At 49.2% G+C, this 23,416-nt stretch overlaps 1 protein-coding gene across 7 annotated transcripts in view; it reads right to left on the bottom strand.

The window, feature by feature from the left end:
* The window catches only part of NRF1 (nuclear respiratory factor 1), a 705,079-nt gene that overhangs the window by 596,611 nt on the left and 85,052 nt on the right, over positions 1-23,416 (bottom strand). For 4 of the 7 annotated variants that reach the window (XM_069629591.1, XM_069629590.1, XM_069629594.1 and 1 more), the window contains one exon: positions 7,033-7,258. In XM_069629591.1, the coding sequence (XP_069485692.1) occupies positions 7,033-7,249 (217 nt within the window). In that variant the 5' untranslated portion in view covers positions 7,250-7,258. The remainder of the gene's footprint in view (positions 1-7,032; positions 7,259-23,416) is intronic. The other 3 variants (XM_069629596.1, XM_069629593.1, XM_069629592.1) reach the window with 1 other exon arrangement.

The following is a 23,416-nucleotide window of genomic DNA, read 5'->3' as shown; positions in this document are numbered from 1 at the left end:
ATGCTTGGGTCTCTGGATTGAAACCGGAGTTCCTTAGCCATGTATGGCTCTTGAGCAAGATGCCTTGTGCCAGGGCTCTCCCCGCCGTTTTGGCAGCGTCCAGAGTGTTTTTGAGCACATTCTGGTTTACCCGCTTGCCTTCGGAAACTATGGCGAGAAACTTGGTCCTTGCAGGTTCAGGCACTTCCTGGAGGCCTTCTTGTAGAAGGTTCCACTGGACGTCTGCATAGCTGGCCAATATCGTGGTGTTATTGGCTATACGCGTGGTAAACGCAACAGCCGTAGTAGTTCTTTTCCCTAGTGCATAAAGTCTCTTGGATTGCTCATCGGGTGGTGATTCTCCTCTAGACAGGGGAACACCCGCCCATTTCCTAGTGGTGGTAACCACTAATGAATCCGGAATGGCATGACCCTTGATATAGGCGGGGTCGGTTGGACAAGGCCGAAACAGTTTCTCCAACCTAGGGTTTTCCGCCGTGGTCTGGGCCGGTGTCAACAAAGAAGGTACCAACCTCTGCTTGATGGAGTTCAACAAGGGGATGGATTGGCTGGCATATCCTCCACAAAAATCAGTCTGGTAAGGCCTCTTGAGTGGCTATCTAAAATGGTCAGCAGCCTTCTTCAAGATGGCGTTGAACGCCATCTGATCATCCACTGGGGAGGCTTGCCGAGCTGGAGTGGATGGGGTGGGGTGAATCTAAGCATAGAACATCATGGTCCTGGGTGGGAGTAGGGGACGTCCAGGGCTGAGCATCAACCCGACGGCTGTGCTCCCAATTGCCCCTAAAACCAGTCTGATCATCCACATTGTAGTTCGATAAAGGTGCCATCTTCATCCTGGCAATAAGTGTCCATAACATCCTCATCTGTGAAGACACCAGTAAACTCTTCATGTGGATCCTCCTCCTCCAAGGTCCTTCGAAATGAAGATACAGGGGTAGAAGGAAAGCCTTTGAGGTGTCTTGGGAGCAGGGGCCTCGGAATAGGAGACACATTTCTCTAATCTGTCCATACATCCTTCAAATTTCTCCCTGGTCCATGAGGATGAACCAGAGGGGTCCAGAAGAGGAAAGGTCTCATCTTCCCTGTGGCGTCGAGATTTTTCCCCTAATGTGCCTGATAAAGGCACAGGACTCTCAACGTAGTCCTGACGTGGTTCCAGGCGTTGTGGCGTGTCTTTTGACATGTCTCTCGCCCATTCCTTATGTTTCGCCGCCTCCTACAACCGCTCCTTCAGTCTAACTGCCAAACTAATCCTAGCGATGCTGTCGGCAATGGTAGGAGAATCCGGGTGGTCTACCGGTTGGACCGGAGGTTGAGCGGAGGATTTTGCCACCACCAGATGAACCAGGGGGTGAACCAGAGGCCGAGTGGTGGATTTCGTCGCCACCCGGCCTTTGAGCGGCGTCTGCTCGCATTCCTGGAGCGCTTCGACGTCCGCATGTCTTTTGGGGTTAGCGCCCTTTACTTTCGATTGTCCAGTAGCAGGCCGTGACTGCGGTTGCGGGGAAGGCTGCCGATCATAGGATACTGTCAAAGATTGACAGTTTCGTTGGCGCTTTGGTACGCTTCGACACAGTCGCCGAAGCAGAACCTTGGGTTGTGTTTGGTGTTGAGATTGTGTGCGCCCCCGACGCCAGGTGTTTTCCCCATAGCATGACTCACGTCAGGCCTGATGGGGACCGAGAGTGGTCCGCAGTCAGGTCAATGGCTTCCGACACGGAGGCCTGGTCATCGCTAGTTCCCCCATCACTTTCGGCGGTTGCAACAGCGGGGGAAGAACATTCGGCCTGCGGCATGCCGTATGCCGCACACCGCTTTAAGCGGCGCTTCTTAAGCGTCTTAGGGCACATGAGTCTACAGGCCGCGCAACTCGCTTCTTTGTGGTCGAGGGGCAGTCAATTGATGCAGAGCGTGCTCGTCTTTCCAAGGATATTTGGCCCTGCACGATGGACAAAACCTAAATGGCGTCTTTTCCATAGCAAAAGACAATTAGAGTGATGACGAAACCCAGGGAACAGAGGGTGAAAGAGGAGAGGCATACTTGTAAAGGATATGTCCACCCCGGCCCCACTCTCCCTACTTTGTAGGCCGGCCGCGCCGCCGAGATCAACAGGCATTGAAAGTCCACAGCAGTCTTCAGTCGAAGTGACTTGGGAATAAAGACAGTCGATAATAATGACAATAATGCTATCTCTATGTAAGAGCTTTGCTTTAGGGCGACCAGTAATCTGGGCGGAAAAAAACAATCTGAGGGACCTCGGCGCGTGAGGGATTTTGCGTACACTACACGTCATGTTAGGGATAGTGTTACAGACACGCCTATGCCGACGTCCCCTTTCGATCCTCGAAAGACAAGATGATATACTCTGCGGTTACCATTGGATGTCAGACCATATGCACAGCATACGATTCTAAACAGATTAACAAGCATCAGAAACAATGAAATTACAACAATGTAAAATAATTAAATACAACAAAATAAGAAGAGACAAATGGGAGGGAGAGACAAACCTACTATGCCTTGTGAGTGTTCAGAACAAGCAGGTGAAGTGCTATGAAGAAAGATGAGTGCAACCTCCAGTGGTGGAGGGTGGGCCGAGGCAAGTGCAGAGGATAGACAGCAGCAGGGATAAGATCTGCATCAGGGCCCTGAGGATGCATAAGGGACCTGCGCACCAATCAAGCTACTGTGTGATTAGCAGGTGAAAGAGGGAGGGAAGGAAGGAAGAGGTAAAGAGGAATGTTTTGAGGCTTTTCCGGAACTTAAGGTCCTTCTCAAGACAAACAGGGAGGGGGAGCTGTTCCAAAGAAGGGAGCATGCTGAGGCAAGCGATCGACCACCTGCTCTCTTGTTTAGCAAACCGCTTTACACACAAGGAGTTGGTGCCAGAGGAACATAGGTGTCTGAAGGGGAATATTTAGTCGGAAAGAGTTGCTGAGACTGGTCCCCCGCCTCAGACAGCCTTGTCGATGATGCAGAGGGATTTGAATCTAATCCGTGCTGCGATCAGGAGCCAGTGAAGACTTTGTAGGGCAGGAGAGATACGGTCCCTGGGCTTGAGGCAAAGGATAAGTCTTGCTGCCCTATTCTGGATAAACTGGAGGTGTTGCAGAGTGGACAAAGGTAGATTAAGGAGGAGGCTATTGCAATCCATGCATTACCTTTTTTAAAGTGCACTTAACATTTCAACAGAGACTATTGCCAGTCTACCCAGTCTTTAAGCAGAGGCAGGTCTGCATATTCTGTACCTTCCTTTACAGGTGAGGGTGACTGGTGCTTTATTAGTTTGTGTGCATGTTTAGCTTGATTAAAGTTTTGAATTTGTATAGCACCTTGACTGGATGTTTGGTCGACTTTGGTACCACAGTACTACTGCTGTTGGGAAGGCTTTTGTGCTAGCAAACATCCCTCAAACACAACATTTTAACCTGGGCCAATGCTACATGAACAAGGTGAGGGAAGGTGTACCTGTGATGGTGTCCCTGTTTCGCCTATATAACTGAGATCACTGCTGGTTTAGAAGTAGTAGTATAGTGTAGAGTCGAGTAGGGGTTTCATCCACATTACTGGAATAGAATCACCAACGCACCTATGCCCTTCAGGGATCTCCACAAGCTCATCGCTGAATTCTATTCACCAGCATGCACCATCTCCACTCCCATCCCCACACAAACACTTTGCGACTCCCTCCAAGACCACTTCCACAACATAGCCCTAGAAAGAAACACCATCACCTCGAAAATAGCTTTGCTCACGCCTCCCTCTCCACCGCCCTCATTTGGGACATCAATACAGCCTTACACACCCGCCTCCCCGCCCACCGCTCTGCTCCCATCTCCAACCCTGAATTTACCAAGCTACCAACAGCCCTGCCTATGGATCCCCAAGAGACCGCCTGCCCCCACACCGGGCATGAGACTTAGCAAGATCCATTGGCAACATATCTCACATCGCTGGCATTTTCCCAGCAGAATTCAAAACCACCTGCATCAAGCCTCTCCCAAAAAGCCCACACTCAACCCCCTCATCCCAACCAATTACACACTCCTCTCAAACAACCGATTTATAGATATCTATCTGAACGAGCTGCATATTCACAACTATGCCAGTTCACATAAATGACCCAGATCCTCGACCGCCCAATCTGGCTTCAGACCCCCAAATGAGGAACCGAATCTTGCCTAGTCTATCTGGAATGATCTTAGAAGACATTCTGTTTCGGAAGGCTGTGCCACCCCAATCCTACCTCAACCTCTCAGCAGCCTTAAGACACCATTCCACCCCACCCTCACAAACAGACTTCACTCTCTCTGCATCAGGGACTTGGCTCTGAAGTGGAAACCCTCCTTCCTCTGCCACAGAAACCAATTAGAAGACATGCCTCATTTCTCCACTACCCCCCGGAAAGTCACCCATGGTGTGCTGCAGGGGGCCCCTCTCCCCACTGCTCTTACCTCTACCTGAGCCCCCTTCATGCACTCATTCGATCCAAAGGCCTAACCTGCTACAACTACGTAGACAACACTCAAAAGGCCCCTCGGCCTCATCTCCCAATCTCGCAACATGCCTCTCAGAAATTGAGCACTGGATGACTGTCAACCACCTCATACTCAACCCAGGAAAAAGTGATATCATGCTCTGCGGGGGAAGACCACCCGCCCTTCGTGTCCTTCACTGGCTCCCAAATAGGCGATGATCCACCTTCAAGGCAAACCCACCGTCCACCACACAACTCGGGACCGGAACACCTGCAGGATAAGCTCTCAAAAGACAGGCCTAACAGAAACCTCTGATCAGACACAGCACTTCCTCGTCATACATGTGACAAAATCAAGAATAGGGGACATCTTTCTTGGTCCAAGAACCCACCATTTGGAAGTCGATCCCTTTAACCATCCATAGCATAGAAGATCGCCTAGCCTTTAGGAAGGCTGTCAAAACCTGGCTCTTCCCTTGAACGACCGGACCACTCGGCCCAACACCTGGAAGAATCTTTCTCACACCTTAAAGGGAATGCTGAGGCACCCGAGGAGTCGATAAGGGGGAGGGACACATCACTCCCCCTGAACGAACCCCTGTCAAGCCTTTACAACACGCTTAGTAAGATCAACTCCAAACAGGTACGGTACGCCAAGCACACATCCACAACAAAATATATCCGCATGGGATCAGCCCTCGCACCTTCATACCTATCAAACTCTACTTGATTACACATGCTTATGACACGCATGATCTTATCCTATAAAGTACAGTCGAGACCCATGCAAATATTTGCCTGGCCCTTCTGACTATACCACCCGCGACAACTTTCACGGCACGTATTCTCACAGGATAACTACAGGCAACTATAGCCGCCAGGGATCTAGACACCCGACCTACCTTCATGCTGGCTAAAACATGCCCCCACGCATTTTAGAAATCCTCCCTTAACATCTGACTATCCGAAGGACGCTTAACCCCACAGCGCTTCTAGGCCAAACCAATGGCAGTAGGCACTATACAAGTGACATAAAATAACTCATCCCTGTACTTAAACCTTACAGATTAAGGGTTTTTTAGCACCCGAAGAATAAAAATCGGGAGTAAAAATATCCTTAACAACAAAAATATGACATACAAAGAGCCTGTCCCTCTGCTTTCACCCACACAACTTCATGTATAGGTTTGGACCAATAGTACAGGTAGTGCTACAGGAAGAAACTTATTAGCGCCTCATCTGAAGAGGGAAGCATTTATATGTGTGTGTGCATAAAAAGAAATATTTATTTTTTTAAAGAATTTAGTTTTACAGTGAATCTCAAAATACTCTTGATCGAAATCATTTTTTACTCTCAACTTTGAAAAAAATAGGGAGTAAAATACTTCAAAATCTTGTCTCGAGCACTGAAAGCTGCATAGACGCCACTGTCTATGTAAGGCTCTGACCTGCCTCCACACAGCCATCGCTGGCCCCAAGAACTCAAGGAAGATCAGGATACTGCCATGGCACCCATTACTCCATGACACACCTTCCCCCTGTACATTTCACCAACTAACAGAAAATTAAATTTCAGTAAAGACATGATGTCAAGAATTGCAAGATGAAGAATAATGCAGTGGTTGTGGGAACTGAAAGCCAGTTCCACATCTTTCACTCTTGAATGGAGGACCGCACAAATAAGGACCACATTTCATAATCCTTGCTGGAAAAGTGAGCAATGACCTGTGCAACGAACCTAGTTTAAATCCCTACATCTTCCATACCTTCAGCCAACTTACTGCTATCTAATCAACAGCAATAAAAGTCGGCGATTTGGGACCTTTGGTTGTTCCCATCTAGACCAGTTTATGAATTTGGTCTTAAAGAACCGTAACAGAGAGCTCCAATGGTAAGCTTTTACTACCAACTGTAGAGGTTTCTTTAACAGTCAATAACTCTTGACCTAGCCGGAAAATAAGTAAAACTGGTATAATGTTTCAATTAGCTAGGAATAAGTCTAGTCGTGTTCTGGCGAAAACCTGTGGAATAAATATATAATCTATTAAAAAAGCCCCTGAATGATGAGATTTATCAAAAGGTTATTTCCGCTAGAATTAGTTAATGGAGATGCCATTTTTGTGACCGTCAAAAAGTTCCCAAATCCCAAAAAAGTCGCATTAAAATAGGGTTCTATTAAGGCTTTCGTAACATAGGCACATGGGAATCTGGAAAAATGAAAGCTTCACTTTACAGATCGGTAAAAACCACCAAGCGTAAAATAAAGCGCTTTTTATTGCTTTGTAGGGCAAAATCGGTTATGCACATTGGGGATATGTTATGTTGATTGAATTTATACCGCACGTCTGCTGCCATTTGCATGCTCGTACACTAATGGAATGTTCTGGCTGTGCCAGAAATAATAACTCATAGCTTACCTGGGTATAATACACAGCCAAGAGAGCAAGAAGACTAAACTGCATTAACAAGTTTGTGGTAGAGAAGGGTCTAAAGAACCTGCAGCCCCCTACACGCGCTCTAAGAAAACAATGCTACAAGTAAAGCCCCTCACCTGCTGCAGCCAGGTGAGCAGTGACTTCATCTGCTGCTGTGGAGTTGAGAATATCGGAGTCATCGTAGGAGTTGTCCTCCGGAGAAGATACAGAGTCTTCATCTGCACTCATCATGCTGTGATCTGTATATGTGGCCACGTGCACTTGTTGCACCTGCTGGGCCACGGCGTGAGCCTCAATGGTGTCCATGTGATCAGACTGGTCGTGGTCCTCCATGAATGACTACTGTGAACACAAGAAAGACATGTCAAACCAGGGAATATGTCACACAGTTATATAGCAGTATAAAACGTCTATAGGGGGTGAGAAGCAAACGGCTGGTAGACTTTGGATAGGGTAGATATACAAAACCAAACTATTCCAAAACACTAGATCCATGCATTCACAACATTGGGAACGTGTGCTAGTAAAAATGAGCATGATGGATAAGAACCTTTCCATATTTCAATCGGTAGTGCAACCACATCATAAGCTTTTTTGGGGGGTTCAATAAAGCCCCCCTGGCATTCTCCCAAGTGACCCAAATGTCTTAATTCTTTAGTGCCCATATTTAGTCTCTGTTTTCCCTAGACGTGAGGTGTTACAGCAGGCCTGCATGGATAGGAAGTGTCCAAGGCTCATCATACTTGGCTCTGAACCAACATGGAGTATGTCAAGCTGAAATGTGTTGACCAACTCCCAGGGTTGCCCCTGTGAGAACCACAGGCTCACGCTTAGCCCAAATGTTGGGCTGAATCTTAAGCAAAACTATACGTAATTAGTATATAGCGCTGGATTAAACTGTTTTTTCGGTGGGGGGGGGGGGGGTCTTGGTTAATTCAGCGCCATATACTTTCTTAGGTTTTGTTTTTCTTTTGTGCTTTATATTTGACCTTGTGGATTAATTTTATATCAGAACCCAAAGGTTCTGCCCTGAAGATGGATATTATCCGAAATGCACAGGCAATTGTGAACCTATGTTATTGCAACACTGCCTCAACTCTGTATATATTAAAACTGTGTAATATGCTTTGGTGAATAAATGTAATATTGAATGAATATTGAAGTAGTTTTGAAAATACGTATAGTATTGCTTAAGATTCAGCCCAACTTTTGGGCTAAGCGTGAGCCTGTGGTTCTCACAGGAGCAACCATGGGAGGAGTTGTGTATATTTTCGCCCTTGTGCCAAGGACTTCTTTCACCATTGAGCTCGGAAGACCCTGTGCATCAGGATTCAGCATTTTGAAACATTGTTGCGGTTTATGAATTTAAGAATTCAAAAGCGGCAGTGCCCACCTTTACTAGGTTTCTTGATGCAAAACTTTCTATTGGATTAGAAACAGTACGAGTAGTAAACTAATGGAATGTGCGACAAGTTGAGCAAGTACTGATCTTTTTACATTTCGGAATTTGTCGTTTCCCAAATATGGGCCTACAAATACCACCACATTAAATGAAAATGTAAATCCTAACTCGGGGTGCGCTAGGACGTGGAGCCATGAGTATATGGTGACCAAATTAAAGATACAATAAGTGGCTGGAGCAATATAAGTGCCGGCAAACAAAAGGAGTTTTCGAGCATGTTGTCCAGGGGAGTCGACGGCAACGAGGTAAAAGTAAAGCCCCTTCCAATGCAAAATAAGAGCACCCAAAAATTAAAGTACATAGGGCATAGGGGTCTGATTTGCCCATTGGGAATGCCGTATTAAGGGGCTGGCCTGACCGGCCAAATGTAGGCTACGTTAATGACTGTGCAGCTGGTGGTTTTAAGCGATTTCACCAACCTAGCGTGGTTCAAAAGATGCAATTTGCCGCCATATTTACAACAAAAAAAATGCACCGCCAGAATGGTAGTATTTAAGCAGCTTCTCGTTAAGTCACAAATGCAATTGCTGCATGAGGGCGACTATTTTTGGTGATGGGTCCAGGTCCTGTATCAGTACGTGCCTTGATGTATAAGGAAAACGAGTGCCCAAAGCTCGACGTAACAAACTACCAAGCGCGTTGGGGTAACAAATGCTCGGTGCAAGACCGTAATTTCGCATTGAATTAATCCACCACCAGAGGGCACCCTCCCTCTAAAAACAAACTAAAAAACAAAGCAAAATGGGCAAGTCATACGTGTCTGTTAAACAAATGATTGATAGCAGTTCCCAATTTAATAAATTGAATGTTTTCAGCAGTGTTCGACCCTTGACTAGCTCAATTTTGCACGCAAATCGGAACAAAATAAAGACGTTTGTCCTTGCCGAGGATAGCGACTGAGTTACAGGTATGAGAGGTGTAAGAAACTGGAATATGAAGACGTTACGCATTAAATCAAGATCAGTGGCGACTAGCAACCTTTTCAAAACGTACCAGCGATGTTCCCATCCTTTCACATTCTGAGGCTTTAGCTTGTCAACGAGCTAAGAACAGCTCTTTCTTTCAGATTAGATGGCTCTTGTTGGGGGGCCTGCTCCGGATCACCGGCAGGCCCCATGCACACGTCGGGAACACCCGACACAGTCAGTTTGGGCGGCGATCACGCCGCGGATCAAGTTGTGGGGGGACACCGCACTCGCTCCAGGTCACTGGAGCTACCCACGTGGCTGGGGGCGCCCAGCACACGACGGCCCCGGCTCTGGGGGAACCCTGGCCGGGGTCGCCACAACAGCCATGTTCACATGGCGGCAGTACCCTTGAGGGACGGCGTTGCCCAGCAGGGGCACCGTCCTCGTCCCCATAGCACGCGGTGTGGCACCAGCATGGTGCGTTAACACAAACCACACTGGAGTCAGGATCGGATTGACTAGCGAGCCGAAAGCAGCTCGTTGCTTTTATTAAGTTGGTCACATGGCTACCACCACGTGACCTATTACTACTTCCTGGGCGGGTGTGCACGATATCACATTGCCCACCAACTGGGCCATTTTAAGCAAATCCGTTTCTGCATGCCTCCAGTCTTCATGGGGATGTTGATGATGTCCATCTTCCACACTTGTGGAGTTGCAGGAAAACCGTCGGTGTCCTCACCACCATTCACCAGAGTCAAAGGTCCGGCAAAGCCGCACCTGGGGAGGCCCAGGGGCCACATCGGCCAAGTCCACAGTCTGGAGGGCAAATCTCGTGGCAGGGTGGTAGCGGTGGCCAGATGACACCACCGCGCCTGGAAACGCCAGGGGCCACACTGACCCCGTCCATCGATGGGGTAGGCTCACCGCTGCAGGGTGCTGGCGGCCGGATAACAGAACCCTGCTCATTTCACTTTCCCCGCCACTTCGGGGCCGCTGGCAAGGAGACACTGGTGGCCGGGTGTCTGGGCCACTTCTCCACTTCCGCTCCCCCAGTCAGGAGTTTCAGTCGCATGGAAAGGTGCACAAGCACTCAAAAGAGCTGCAACCCCCTTTTTCTCCTCTTGGGAGTCCCCACCACTTGGCTCTGGTGTGGCGACTCGAGGTTCCACCCGCTGGCACTATCCTGCCCCTGCTTGGTGAGCAAAGGCACAATGTTGCTCCTGCCTGGAGTCTGCAGGCCACACCCTCTTTCAGGGCCGATGACATCTGGAGGCAAGGTCCCGGTGGGATGGGGAACACCGGCCAGCCCCTCTACTGCAACAGGTGGCACTGTTAGCACAGGCACAGCTCCTCAATGCCTCCTTCTCCTTCCTGCTATTGCTGGTAGGTAAACCATTGCACCCACACACACAGCCCCACTGTGCACCCGTACGCTTCGGTTGGTCTTTTCCCTGCCCATAATTTTTTTCCTTCTCTCCAACCGCCGCGGGCCTGGATTATTTATGCCACACCCCCCTCCTTTGTTTGTCACAGGACCGCCGCAGGCCGGTTTCTTGCTTTTTCACCCCGGCGGGCCCGGGTCTCAGTGTGACATGCCCCTTTGTTCATGTCAGGGGGCGTAAACTCCCCTGTTCCAAATCAGACTATTTTTTTTGCGTAGGCCCAGTTGGTGTTGGGTCCGCCTCCCATGGGGGCCACTACAGGTGTTGGCGGCCCCCGCATGCAGCAAGCCCCATCCCTGCGGTGACGACACACGGCCACGCCTCCAGGCCAGCACGGCAGCTGCACGGCCCTCTTGCGGTAGGAGAGGGGGCAATTCACTTGTCCTCTGCGGCAGATGCCTCTCCATTTCTTCTTATTCCCGTGGGTCCCGTTGGAGATGGACCCGCCGCATTCATCCTTCAGCGGCTATAGGGTTAGGGAAGGCAGCGCCTCCACCTTGCGGCAGAGCCGCAAGCATGTAACCTCATCTTTGGGGGCAGGGGGCCGCGGGTCCACCTTTCCCGGGGGGCCGCCTCAGCAGTTTGGTGGCCCCAGCACTCCCTCAGCATTGCGGCCGATGCCGCTCGTTGTTCGGGGCCGCCCCAGCTGTACGGCGGCCCTCATTTGCAGCAGACTCGACCGCTCGCGCCTCAGAGCGGGCACACAGCGGGCTCCCGGCACCACTGCCACGCCTCCAGCACAGCACAGCACAGCTCCCACGCGGGCACCAGGCGTCCTGTATCCATGAATACAGGCCCTAGGCCACCCGCAGAGCCACCTCCACAGCAGCGGCCGACGCCGCCACTCACACGCGGGCTCCAGCCCTCGTCGCCATTGTTAGGGGCCTGCTCCGGATCACCTATTTCCTAGGTGAAATAGTGGCACTCTCCCGATGACATTACTGCATTGATCAATCGTCTTCCATGCTCATCACCATGGAGACGCAGCATCAGAGAGAACACTGATGTAAATAAGCCCACAATTATAGGGCCACTAAAACCTTCAGGGCTTTATAGAGTTAATACATTATTAGCCCCCATTCCACATGTAAGATAGCGTTAGCCTACATAGCAGCAATGGCTATAATCTTTTGGCCTAGCCGTTCTCCAATGGACGTTGGTATCATAACGTCATCACATGAGAGGCTCATCGCCATAATCATACTGCCACACTGTAGATTCTGCCGAAACTTACATTGGTTTCCTTTGTATGTAAACATCAAGTCCAATAAGTTGTCCCTATATGTTATATCAAAGTATCCAAGTTATTGCATTGCACTGCCTATGCATGTCATATAGGCTGCATGCATCCTGACCAATTGGATCAAAAACCAGCAGAACTTAGGCATATCCTCAAATAGGAAAACAGATTCGAATTCATATACCCAATTCATTCCATTCATCCTGTAAGTTCAAGCCATCAATTAACTTTCAGTTTGATATAGCCAGAAAGGTTCTTGGCTACTCAACCTTGTTTCTATACACTCTGTACTGTGGCCTTGAATCTTTTCCATAGCCCACTGTTAGGTAAGATTTTCATGTTTATGATACATCTTCCTGACCTGTGTCAACCCCTGAACTTATTTTGCCTTGTCGCTAGTTGAGTGGGAATCTTTCCCGCCCCATCACCTAGTCTTTTACTCTTTTTATGGGTGATCTTTTTATGTCTCTCCATAGTGTGTGTTTGGAGTTCTAGTTTCCTACAACTTTGGACTTTTATACTGTGGCCTCCATTTAATTCTCTTATTGTTTCTTGGGTGAACTTTTCCCAAGAAGTAATAACAAAGTTACTCGCCATAGCGACTACCTTACTCCTAGTCCATAGTCCCCTTTACTCCATAATGGTGGGAAATTCTGTCCTTCAGGACGGGACCGGAGCACTTTTGTCAAAAAGCATCAAAAATGAAATTTTTTGTCACGTGGATTACCGCACGCAGCCGTAGCCCTGCCCTCCTGAGCGCCGCCACATGTATCGCCCTTCAGTACTCTTCTATCGCCAGGTCTGCGACCATTTAAGCAATAATAGAAGATACATTTGTCATGAACCATGGACATAGCCCCTTCTGGTCTTCCTGGTCCTGGTCCAGACGGAGAGTGTGCTCCTTGATACTTCCAACATGGCCGTGCCCAGTGCCGTGTTCCGTACTAGCCTGTACGTCGGACAAGGCACGTTCTATAAATGGGCCACACCCCGCGCGTCTGAACGCTATCTCTAGGTAGTGTCTCGACGTGTGTGCGCTACTCGGCGTTACCCTTCCAAGTTCCTGGCCAACTCCCTTATTCTTTCTTCCCTTTTCCCCTGTTTCCAGTATCTCTTACCTTTCTTCGATCCTCTTCCTGGACGTCCTGGAACACGCGACTTCCTGGAACTTTGAACGCTCGCGCTGGAGTCAGACTCGACTCGCGCGCACTTATACAAGTCCCGGTCCGGCCGGGAGAAGGAGTCCTCAGTGGAACGCCACAAGAAGAGAACTCAGGTGAGCCGGGGGGAAACCATTGACAGATTGAGACGCCAAACAATCAACACTGATACCGCTATGGAGAAAGCGGTCCAGGACCTCATGCGCGGCATGCAGGAGCTAACAACCGAGGTACAGAACTTCAAGGCAGAGAACGCAGCCTTGAAACAATTAGTACTGTCACGTGACTCTGCCAATAAGGAAAGCGTGATACTGGGTGGAGTGGTAGACAAATACGATGGCTCGCCAAAATCCTTACGTGGATTTCTGGATTCCTGCTTGGTGCATTTTACATTCAAGCCCTATTATTTTTCGACTTCCAGGGCCAAGGTGGGCTTCATAATCTCCCATCTTACAGGGAATGCGTTATCTTGGGCCACTCCACTAGTGAACTCTGGAGACGTCCTCCTGGACGATTATGATGCATTTATCCAGGCGCTCAAGTCTGTTTGACCGCCCCGAACAAGTGTTCAGCGCCCAGGAACGCCTACTTGATTTTCGGCAAGGATACCAGGATATGCTAACGTTCGTTACCAGATTCAAACAGCTGGTAAAGGAGGCTGGTTGGGGCCCTGAAGCGAGTTTCACCTTATTTCGCAGGGGTCTAAATGACGATATCAAGGATGAATTAGCCAGAGTGGCTCGCCCCAGTTCGTTTCAGGCTTTGGTAGATCTAGCCTTACAAATAGACTTTCGTATCCAGGAAAGAAGGGCTGAAAGGAAACAGGCTAAGACTGCCTTTCAACGAACCCCTCCGGAGTCGACTGTGAAATCCGATCCTGTCTCAACCCCTGATAACGACTCCGAACCAATGCAAATAGACGCCTTTCGTGGGCCAATTACTCCACAAGAAAGGATGAGAAGAATTCACACCGGCTTGTGTATGTATTGTGCCTCAGACAAGCATCTCGTTAGAGAATGTCCTTTAACCCCTCCTCGGCGTTCGGGAAACGCCAGCTCCCAGCCCTAGATGGAGCGAGGTTTCGGGAGAAAGATGTCTGCTCCACATCAATCACATCCTTGAACTCTCCTGGACAGAATAAGCTGGTGGTGCGACAGGCCTTTCTATCGCCCTCCAAGCACAAGACCTATCCCATACTGGCCCTGGTGGAGCTATGGGAATTTTCATTGATCAAGACTGGGTTATCAGACATAAAATACCATATGAGTCGCGGAACATTAAACAGCCGGTAGAAGCAATTGATGGGAGACCTCTCTCTTCAGGACCCATAACCTTACAGATAAAAGAGGTCCGTCTCTCCATAAACCACCACCAAGAGCAGATTACATTCGACATCATCAAATCAGCCCATTACCCAATGGTTCTGGGTATGCCCTGGCTTCAAAGACATAATCCGTACATTAATTGGACAGCAGGGTCATTGTTTCTGGGCTCCGAGTTTTGTATGTCCCACTGTTTATCCCTGGATCTCTCATTAACACCAGCTATTGAACATTCAGGAGAGCAAAAAACCTCACTCATGGTTTCCAACATTGTACAAGTCCCAGAGGTCTACCAAGGATATACTGATGTCTTTTCGACTTCCATAGTCAAGGCTTTACCCCCTCACAGACCCGAAGATTGTGCCATTGAGACAGATCCCTCGGCAGTAAATCCCTTTGGCAGAATGTTTATCCTTTCAGAACCTGAGAAAAAGGCCCTCCGAGAATACCTGGACATCAATTTGGAAAATGGCACCATAAGACCCTCAAAATCTCCAGCGGGTGCCTCATTGTTCTTCGTTCCTAAGAAGGATTCCAAGGAACTCAGACCCTGCCTCGACTACCGTGGTCTAAATCAATGCACCCTCAAAGATCGGTACCCTCTGCCTCGGATTTCAGATATCCTGGAAGCTGTCAGAGGCGCCGTAATATTCACGAAGTTGGACCTCCGGGGTGCCCATCACTTAATCCATATCCGGGAAGGGGACGAATGGAAGACCGCCTTTAGAACGCCCTCTGGTCACTTTGAATATCTAGTCATGCCCTTTGGATTAGCTAATGCCCCTGCAGTTTTTCAACGTTTCATGCATAGGGTGTTTTCTGACATGCTTTTTCTCTTTGTCATTGTCTATCTAGACGACATTTTGATTTATTCCAAGGATCCCTTGAAACATGAAGAACATGTCATGGTGGTACTACAACGGCTCCGTGAAAACAAGCTCTTGGTCAAACCTGAGAAATGTCTTTTTCACGTGACTTCAGTTCATTACCTTGGATTCATCCTCAGCCGAGAAGGAGTTGGAATGGACCCTTCAAAGGTAAAGGCCATACTGGCCTGGCCTGCTCCTACATCGGTGAAACAGGTTCAGTCTTTCTTGGGACTTGCTAACTTTTATCGAAAGTTCATTCCTACCTTTTCTGAGCTCGTCCAACCGATCGTTGCTCTGCTGAAGAAGGATGTTCCCTTCATCTGGTCTTCCTCGCAAGAGAAGGCTTTTCAACGCTTGAAGACAAGATTCACGCAAGCCCCCGTCCTGGCTCAGCCTGACTTAGATCGCCCTTTCATAGTGGAAACAGATGCCTCCAACCATGCCATAGGAGCAGTCTTGAAACAGGTGCTTGAGGACAAGATGGACCACCCAGTGGCTTACCTCTCTAGAACCCTAACAACCAGCGAAACCCATTACTCCGTCCTGGAAAAGGAGCTGTTGGCAATCCGCCAAGCCTTCACAGAATGGCGACATTTACTCCTGGGTGCTAGATATCCAGTCCAGGTCCGTACGGACCATCGAAATCTACAAATTCTCCAATCTATGGAGTGCAGGAACAGTCAGGCGCGTTGGGCCTACTTCTTCGCCCAGTACCAATTCCAAATCACTCATGTTCCTGGATCACAAAACGTGATTGCGGACGCCCTGTCCCGACGTCCTGACTATTTAACCACTGAAGATAGGACCTATCCTACAATGTTTCCCAACACAATCTTTATAGCTCAAGCGATCAACCTCTTGGAAGAGATTCGAGCCAAAACCCAGTCCTCTGACCTCTGGAAGGACGTCTCTAGGAAGAATCCCTGGAACTTAAGAATCAAGGAAGGATACTTATTCAAGGACAATGCCTTGGTCATTCCCACACCGAAACTTCAACATAAAATAACTCTCTGCCATGATACTTTTCATTCTGGACATCGTGGTGCAACCTACACTGCCAACAAGACCATGGGAATGTATAGCTACAGACTTCATCGTGGAATTACCACCTTCCCGGGGTTGCACGACCATCATGGTACCATAGACTTGTTTACTCATATGGCACATTTCACGCCTCTCTATAAACTTCCTTCCTCTTCAGAGCTTGCAGGAATTTTCCTAGAACACATTTTCCGTCTTCATGGACTCCCTTCCAAGATCATATCGGACAGAGGACCGCAACATATTTCACAATTCTGGAAACATCTCTGTCGTGTTCTAGGGATTCAACGTGCTCTTTCATCTGGATATCACCCACAGACCAACGGGGCAACAGAATGTGTTAATCAAACCCTGGAGCAATATCTTCGTTGTTTCGCAACCAAGGTACAGGATGATTGGTCCCTCCTTATACCCTTGGCCGAATTTGCCTATAACAATTCAGATCACTCAGCGATCAACGTTAGCCCCTTCTATTGCAGTCAAGGTTTTCATCCCTCCGTGTTACCTTCAGTTCTACCACATCCAACTCCAGTACCTTCACTTGATTCCTGGATTGAAACTCTCCTCAACATTCACAAGGAAGCCAAGGAACAATTGGAAAAGGCCCAGATTCGCACTAAGCGATATGCTGATTCCAAAAGAAGACCAGCACCCTCCTATTCTATTGGTGACCAGGTCTGGTTGTCCTCGAAACTATTACCACAACATCTACGCCCTAACAAGTTAGCCCCCCGATATTATGGTCCATTTTCCATAAAAGAAATCATCCATCCTGTTTCTTATCGGCTCAAGCTACCAGACTCCTGGAAGAGAATACATCCAGTTTTCCACACTTCTCTACTCAAACCCTACATCCACTCCACCCGGAAAACCAGCAGACCTGTGGTACCTGTGTGTACCTGTGATTGTGGACAATCAGCTGGAATATGAAGTATCCAGAATATGTGACTCCAGGTACAAACGGGGTCGGCTTCAATACCTGGTCGAGTGGAAAGGCTATCCTCCTAGCGAGAGAACATGGGAACCACTATCCAACCTAAACACCCCTCGATTGCTGAGAAGATTCCATCTCGTACACCCTGGCAAGCCTGGTGGGACGGGGTTTCGGAGGAGGCATGCTGTCATGAACCATGGGCATAGCCCCTTCTGGTCTTCCTGGTCCTGGTCCAGACGGAGTGTGCGCTCCTTGATACTTCCAACATGGCCGTGCCCAGTGCCATGTTCCGTACTAGCCTGTACGTCGGACACGGGACGTTCTATAAATTGGCCACGCCCCCGCGTCTCAACGCTATCTCTAGGTAGTGTCTCGACGTGTGTGCTGCTTGCCGTTACCCTTCCAAGTTCCTGGCCAACTCCCTTATTCTTTCTTCCCTTTTCCCGTTTCCAGTATCTCTTACCTTTCTTCGATCCTCTTCCTGGACGTCCTGGAACAAGCGACTTCCTGGAACTTTGAACGCTCGCGCTGGAGTCAGACTCGACTCGCGCGCACTTATACAAGTCCCGGTCCGGCCGGGAGAAGGCGTCCTCCACGGAACGCCACAAGGAGAACTCAGGTGAGCCGGGGGGAAACCTTTGACAACATTAGAGGGGACGGCGGGCGGGCATATGGAGGAAAGGGGACTATGGACTTGGAGTAAGGTAGTCACTACGGTGAGTAACTGTTATACTCCTACATCCCGTCCCCTTTCCTCCATACTTGTGGGAGATTCCCAGGCCCTCCTCACAGGTAATATGGGTTGATGTAAACTCCTTACTGAAAATGGTTTTTAAGAAAAGCTTGGCCAAATTGAGCATCGGCCCTGGAGCTCAGGTCCTAGCAGTAATGCTTACAAAAAGCTGATGGGGAAGCCCACGTAGCCGCCTTGGCAATGGTTTCCCAGGGAACATTTTTGGAAGGCAACAGCAGCCGCTTTGCCACGTACAAGATGGCCATGAATGCCCTTCGGAGGCTGAAGGCCCTGAATGATATACGCTCGGAGATACAGGAGGCAATCTATCGGGAGATAGTAGCCTTTGAAGCAGGTTTCCCTTTCGGGTCTCTGAACATAACAAAAGCTGTGGGGAACTCCTAGTCCAGTCGTTCTGCCCAGATAGAACTTCAGGGCTCGTCTGACATAAATTGTGTAATACTCTCTCGGCCTGAGGCCGGGATCAGAAAAAAAGACAGGTAGTGAAATAGATTTGTTCAAATGAAAATCAGTCACTACTTTTGGAAGGAAAGAAGGATGAGTGCGGAGCACAACCTTGTCCTTGCCGAAGTCACTGCAATCAGAAATGCAACCTTCCATGAAAGGTACTTTAGATCCGCCGTAGCCATGGGTTCAAATGGTCTATGGCATAAGGCGTGAAGGACCACATTTAAATCCCATTTTGGATGAGGATTACGTACAGGTGAAAAAGATGTAATAGACCTGCTAAATGCCTTTTAATGACTGGGTTCGTCAAAGAAAAAGGAACAGCTGTCAGTGGACAAGTAAGCGGCAATAGCCGACAAGTAAGTCCTACAAGACAAGAATGCCTGAAGTTGCTAGGTGAGATATGAACGAAAGAACGGCGTCAATCGTAGCGTGCCTGGGGTCGAGCTGCTTAGCTAAACACCAGTGGCAAAACCGGAGCCACTTGCTCCTGTACTGAGACCTCATAGAAGGTTTCCTGGCCACTTGAATAATGCGCAAATTGTTCTCGGACAAGTTAAATTGCGCTAAGGTTTTCAATTCAGGCACCAGGCCGCCAAGCTGAATGATTGGGGGGTGGGGTGTCACATCTGCTAATCACACTGGTGAAGCAGGCCGGGAATAAACGGCAGTCTGATTGGAGGGCAAATCGACAGAAGCTGAAGTTCCGAAAACCAGAATCTGGCTGGACACCAAGAAGCTATGAACAGGAGAGTGCAATTCGACGTATTCCTGAGCTTGTAAAACAACAGATGAATCAGAGGAAGAGGCTTGAAGGCTTAGGCCTTCATGTTGTGCCACGGAATTCCGCGAGCGTCCCCTAGGGAGGAGGCCCCGAGACCGTTCCTTGATGCATAAAGAGGAAGGTTCCTGTTTGTAGAGCTTGCAAACAGGTCCCCTTCCGGAGTGCCCCACTGCTGAAAGATGTTGGAGGACCTCCGTGTTCAATTCCCACTCGTAGCTGGTTGCTGTTTGCCGGCTGAGTGAGTCTGCAGTCACATTGAATTGACCCAGAATGTATACAGCCAGTAGCCAAATGCTGCGCTGGATGGCCCATTCCCAAATCTGAATGGCCAGGTGCACAAGAGGTGGTGATTTGGTGCCACCCTGTTTGTTGACATAAAACATCAACACTGAGTTGTCCGTGCAGATGCGGACCACCCTGTTCGTGATGGACGCTTGGAAAGCTTTCAGCACCAGAAAAACAGCCGGGCATTCCAAATAATTTATATGTAACTGCCTGTCCTGCAGTGTCCATAGATTGGAAACCTGGAGATGATCCAGCGTCACGCCCCACCTCAGAGGGGAGGAGTCCGTGGTAATCGTCACTTGTGGGCAGGGCTCCCGAAAGGAGGCCCCCACTGTCAGATTGCTGGTCGAAGACCACCATAGAAGGTCCGCCATCACGCAGGATGGAACTGGGATCATCTTGAAATCTGAGCCCAAAGCCTGACACCAAGAGCTCCGAAGAGCCGGCTGAGTACGACCTCATTTTGAGACGCGCAAGAGGAAGAGCAAGTACGCACAAAGCCATGAGGCCCAGAAATCTCTGGAATCACCAAGCCGTCATGTGCTCTGACTGGATGAAGAGCCGACACGTGGCGAATAGATCTGCAATCCTGGAAGCCGTCAAATACACCCTTGAGTCGACCGTGTTCCAATGGAAACCCAGGAAAATCAGGTCTTGGGAGACCGTCATGGAAGATTTCTGCCAGTTCACCGACAGCCCAAGATGGAACAGGAGCTGGAGGAGAGACTGGAGATTACACAAAGCCGTCAGAGGACAAGGGCTGCGTAGGAGCCAGTCGTCCAAATACGGCTATACATGAACAACCTGTAGCTGAAGGAAAGCTATGATGACCGAGGACATCTTCGTAAAAACACGCAGCACCGAGCTGAGACCCAATGGGAGCACACAGAACTGGAAATGTTCCCCTCCCAGGGAGAACCGCAGATATTTTTGATGCAGCATCCATATCAGGATGTGCATATACGTGTCCTGAAGGTCCACTACAATGAGCTAGTCGCCATTCCGAAGAGCGGACTTTATATGGCAGGGTGTGATCATCTTGAATTACTGTTGAGGAAGAGAAAGGTTGAAGTGGGAAAGGTAGAGGATGGTGTGCAGACCAACCTGGTTGGGTTTGGGCACCGTGAACAGACGAGAGTAGAAGCCCTCCCCTTGCTCCCCGAGGGGAACAGGTTCCACTGCCCAGAGGTCTATAAGCTTCTGAACCTCGGCTCTGAGGGAGGGTGTCCTGACTTGTTGGAAGGGAGGATTGAAGGGTGGGGTAAGGGGCAGGGGCAAGTGAAAGCCCGCCCGAGCGATGGACAAAACCCACCGGTCTTCGGTGATCGTCTGCCACGCCTCCAGATCAGACGAGATTCATCCTCCCACCGAAGTCTTGTGCAACTGTCAAAAAATATCATTTTGTAGATTTGTAGGCAGGGAGACTACTTGCCCTAGGAGAGGAGACTGATGGCCGAGAGAAAAACCGACCATGTTGTTTGACGGGTGCCGCCAACCGGAGGTACAGTTCTGCGTGCCCAGCGGTCCTGAAACCCCCTGAAGTCAGAGAAGGATCGAGACTGAGACCCTGACCTCTGTATATAAGGGGCATTATGTCATGATGCCTACCCCCGGGGAACCAGACCAGGTCCAGCAACCCCGGAAGCAGGCATCAAGTTATTTTGAGCAAGCCCAAAAAGCCCCGCTAGGTGCTGTTTGGGTGCAGTCCTGGCGCCTACGGCGCCAGGCTCATATGGAGAGTCAGTCCTGGCGCCATAGGCGCCAGGCTCAGAGTAGAACTTACCTGATGCCAACCATGCTGCAAGCTTACCTGATGCAGACCATGCTGCAGAGCTCCAATCCAAATGAGGCTTGGAAGGGACCATTTTACCTAGGGACTAATTTGGAGGTTATTTAAACCACGCCCGAAGAGCAGCACACGTTTCGCGTTATTCTGCATCCAGCAGCGTAACGCTCACTGTGTCTGCAAGCCTGCATCCAGTCTTCTGCCACGCCTGCCTCTAGTCTGCAGCTCCTAGAAAAAGGGAGGAACAGAAGGAGAAGGTTAGAATAAGAGCAAAACCTTCAATCCTTACCTGAATTCCAGATCCACCAGCATCCTCACGATCCACCGCATTCTTCTGCGCATTCCCGCCGCACTCTGGCACCTAAGGGGAACACAAGAACAGCAAAGGTGAGCCAAGGGAATAAACAGAGGCAATAGTAACTACCCCCATAGACTTACCTGATTACCGCCGGGGGTACTATTCCTCTTCACGGGTCGGCGCAGTCTCCATTGCATCCTCGCCGTACCCCGGACCCTAAGGGGAACAAAAGGACAACAAGGTGAGACGAAGGGACAAACAAGGGGTACTCTTCTCACCACAATAGACTTACCTAATTTTACTGCCGGAGGCATTATTCCCCGAACTTCACATTTTCTCTCCACACCTGAATAAGGGAGCAAGCCACAGGTTACATTCTGGCCTTATTTTATTGAACTGTGTAGGATAAGCCAAATCCTTACCTGACGTCAGCTACCACGAGGAACTCTTCGCTAGGGTCAAGCTGCAAACTGCAAGGAATCGGACAAGAGTGAAAGTCAGACATGTGAACTCTTACGAACTACATACTTTTCGGAGTCAATATTGTTCTGGAACTCACCAATTCCTTCGAGCCAGTGAAGCAACTGGTTATCAACGCGCCCCTGCGCTCAATGCAGGATGGAGAGTTCATCTTTACAAACCATCAGGTGAGACTATAAGAGGGGACATCAAAGGTGATCTGTGGGGAGAACAGCGGGGGTGGGGGGATTTACGCTCAACCCCACGGGTGGTTAATTCCCTTTCTCCATTTACAGAAGAATATTCCTACGGGCCAAGCAAACAAAGCTAGGTGGGCCAGTCCAGTCCGTCATCTCGGCCCTACGCGTCACATTGGTGGAGACCGCAGCTTTCCAGTTCAGACCAACGCCTCTGTGGGAGCCAGGTGAGCGTAACACCTTAGCTGGGACCTTCGCCAGGACCGATGAAGATTTGGCGGTTTGGGTGCTCACCTTGGTCTTTGTAAGTTCCTCATCCGTAGAAGAAGGAAACAATTCCTTGCTGTCGAAGGGAAGGGCCAGAACGTTGTCTTGCACCTCCTTCGAAAACTGTTGCATGGAGCCATGCCTGACGGGAGGTGTCAATTCCCACCATAAGGCCTTGAGCCGAGGTATCTAAATGGTGAGCCGCAGCTTCCAGCAGATCTTGTGCCAACACCCTTGCATCAGACAAACTAGCTTTGAAGTAGTCTAGCCTATCCACAGGAATACACTCCTTGAAAACAGCCAACTCCTTCCACAGCTTCATATTAGCTGCAGCCAGGATGAGCTCGGTATTTGCTTGGCGAAATTGAAGTGCTGAATTGGCAAAGAATTTCTTGCCCAAGGAGCCCAGAATCTTGTTTGTTTGTTTCATTATTTATAATGCGCGATCATACCCTAAGGTAACATGGCGCAGCAGTTACATGTATATGCGATGCTTAGTTACAGCAGCAGGAATATATACAAACACAGTAAAAGTAAGAACAGGCTTATATACAGATAGGCACGTGTAGGTATAAAATGTGCAGAGGGAAGGAAAGCGAGGCACTTAACACCTGGATGTGTTAACAAGCCTACGTTTTCAACATAGGACAACCTTAGATCGGAAGTTTTGATAAGGCAGGTTCATTCTGAGCAGGGGGGGTTAGGGAGTTCCACAGTTTAGCTACTCTCACAATGTTCTTGTGGGTCTCAAGGAGGTCCGCCTGTGAAATCTGTCAAAAAAGTCGGAGCAGCGTTATTGAGAGATTTGTGAGTAAGTGACAGGGTTTTTAGCAGAATTTTGT

The sequence above is a fragment of the Ambystoma mexicanum genome, chromosome 12 (genome assembly GCF_040938575.1).
Source record: "Ambystoma mexicanum isolate Mex_15411 chromosome 12, UKY_AmexF1_1, whole genome shotgun sequence".
Taxonomy (NCBI): Eukaryota; Metazoa; Chordata; class Amphibia; order Caudata; family Ambystomatidae; genus Ambystoma; species Ambystoma mexicanum.
This window is presented reverse-complemented; position numbering and strand designations above follow the sequence as displayed.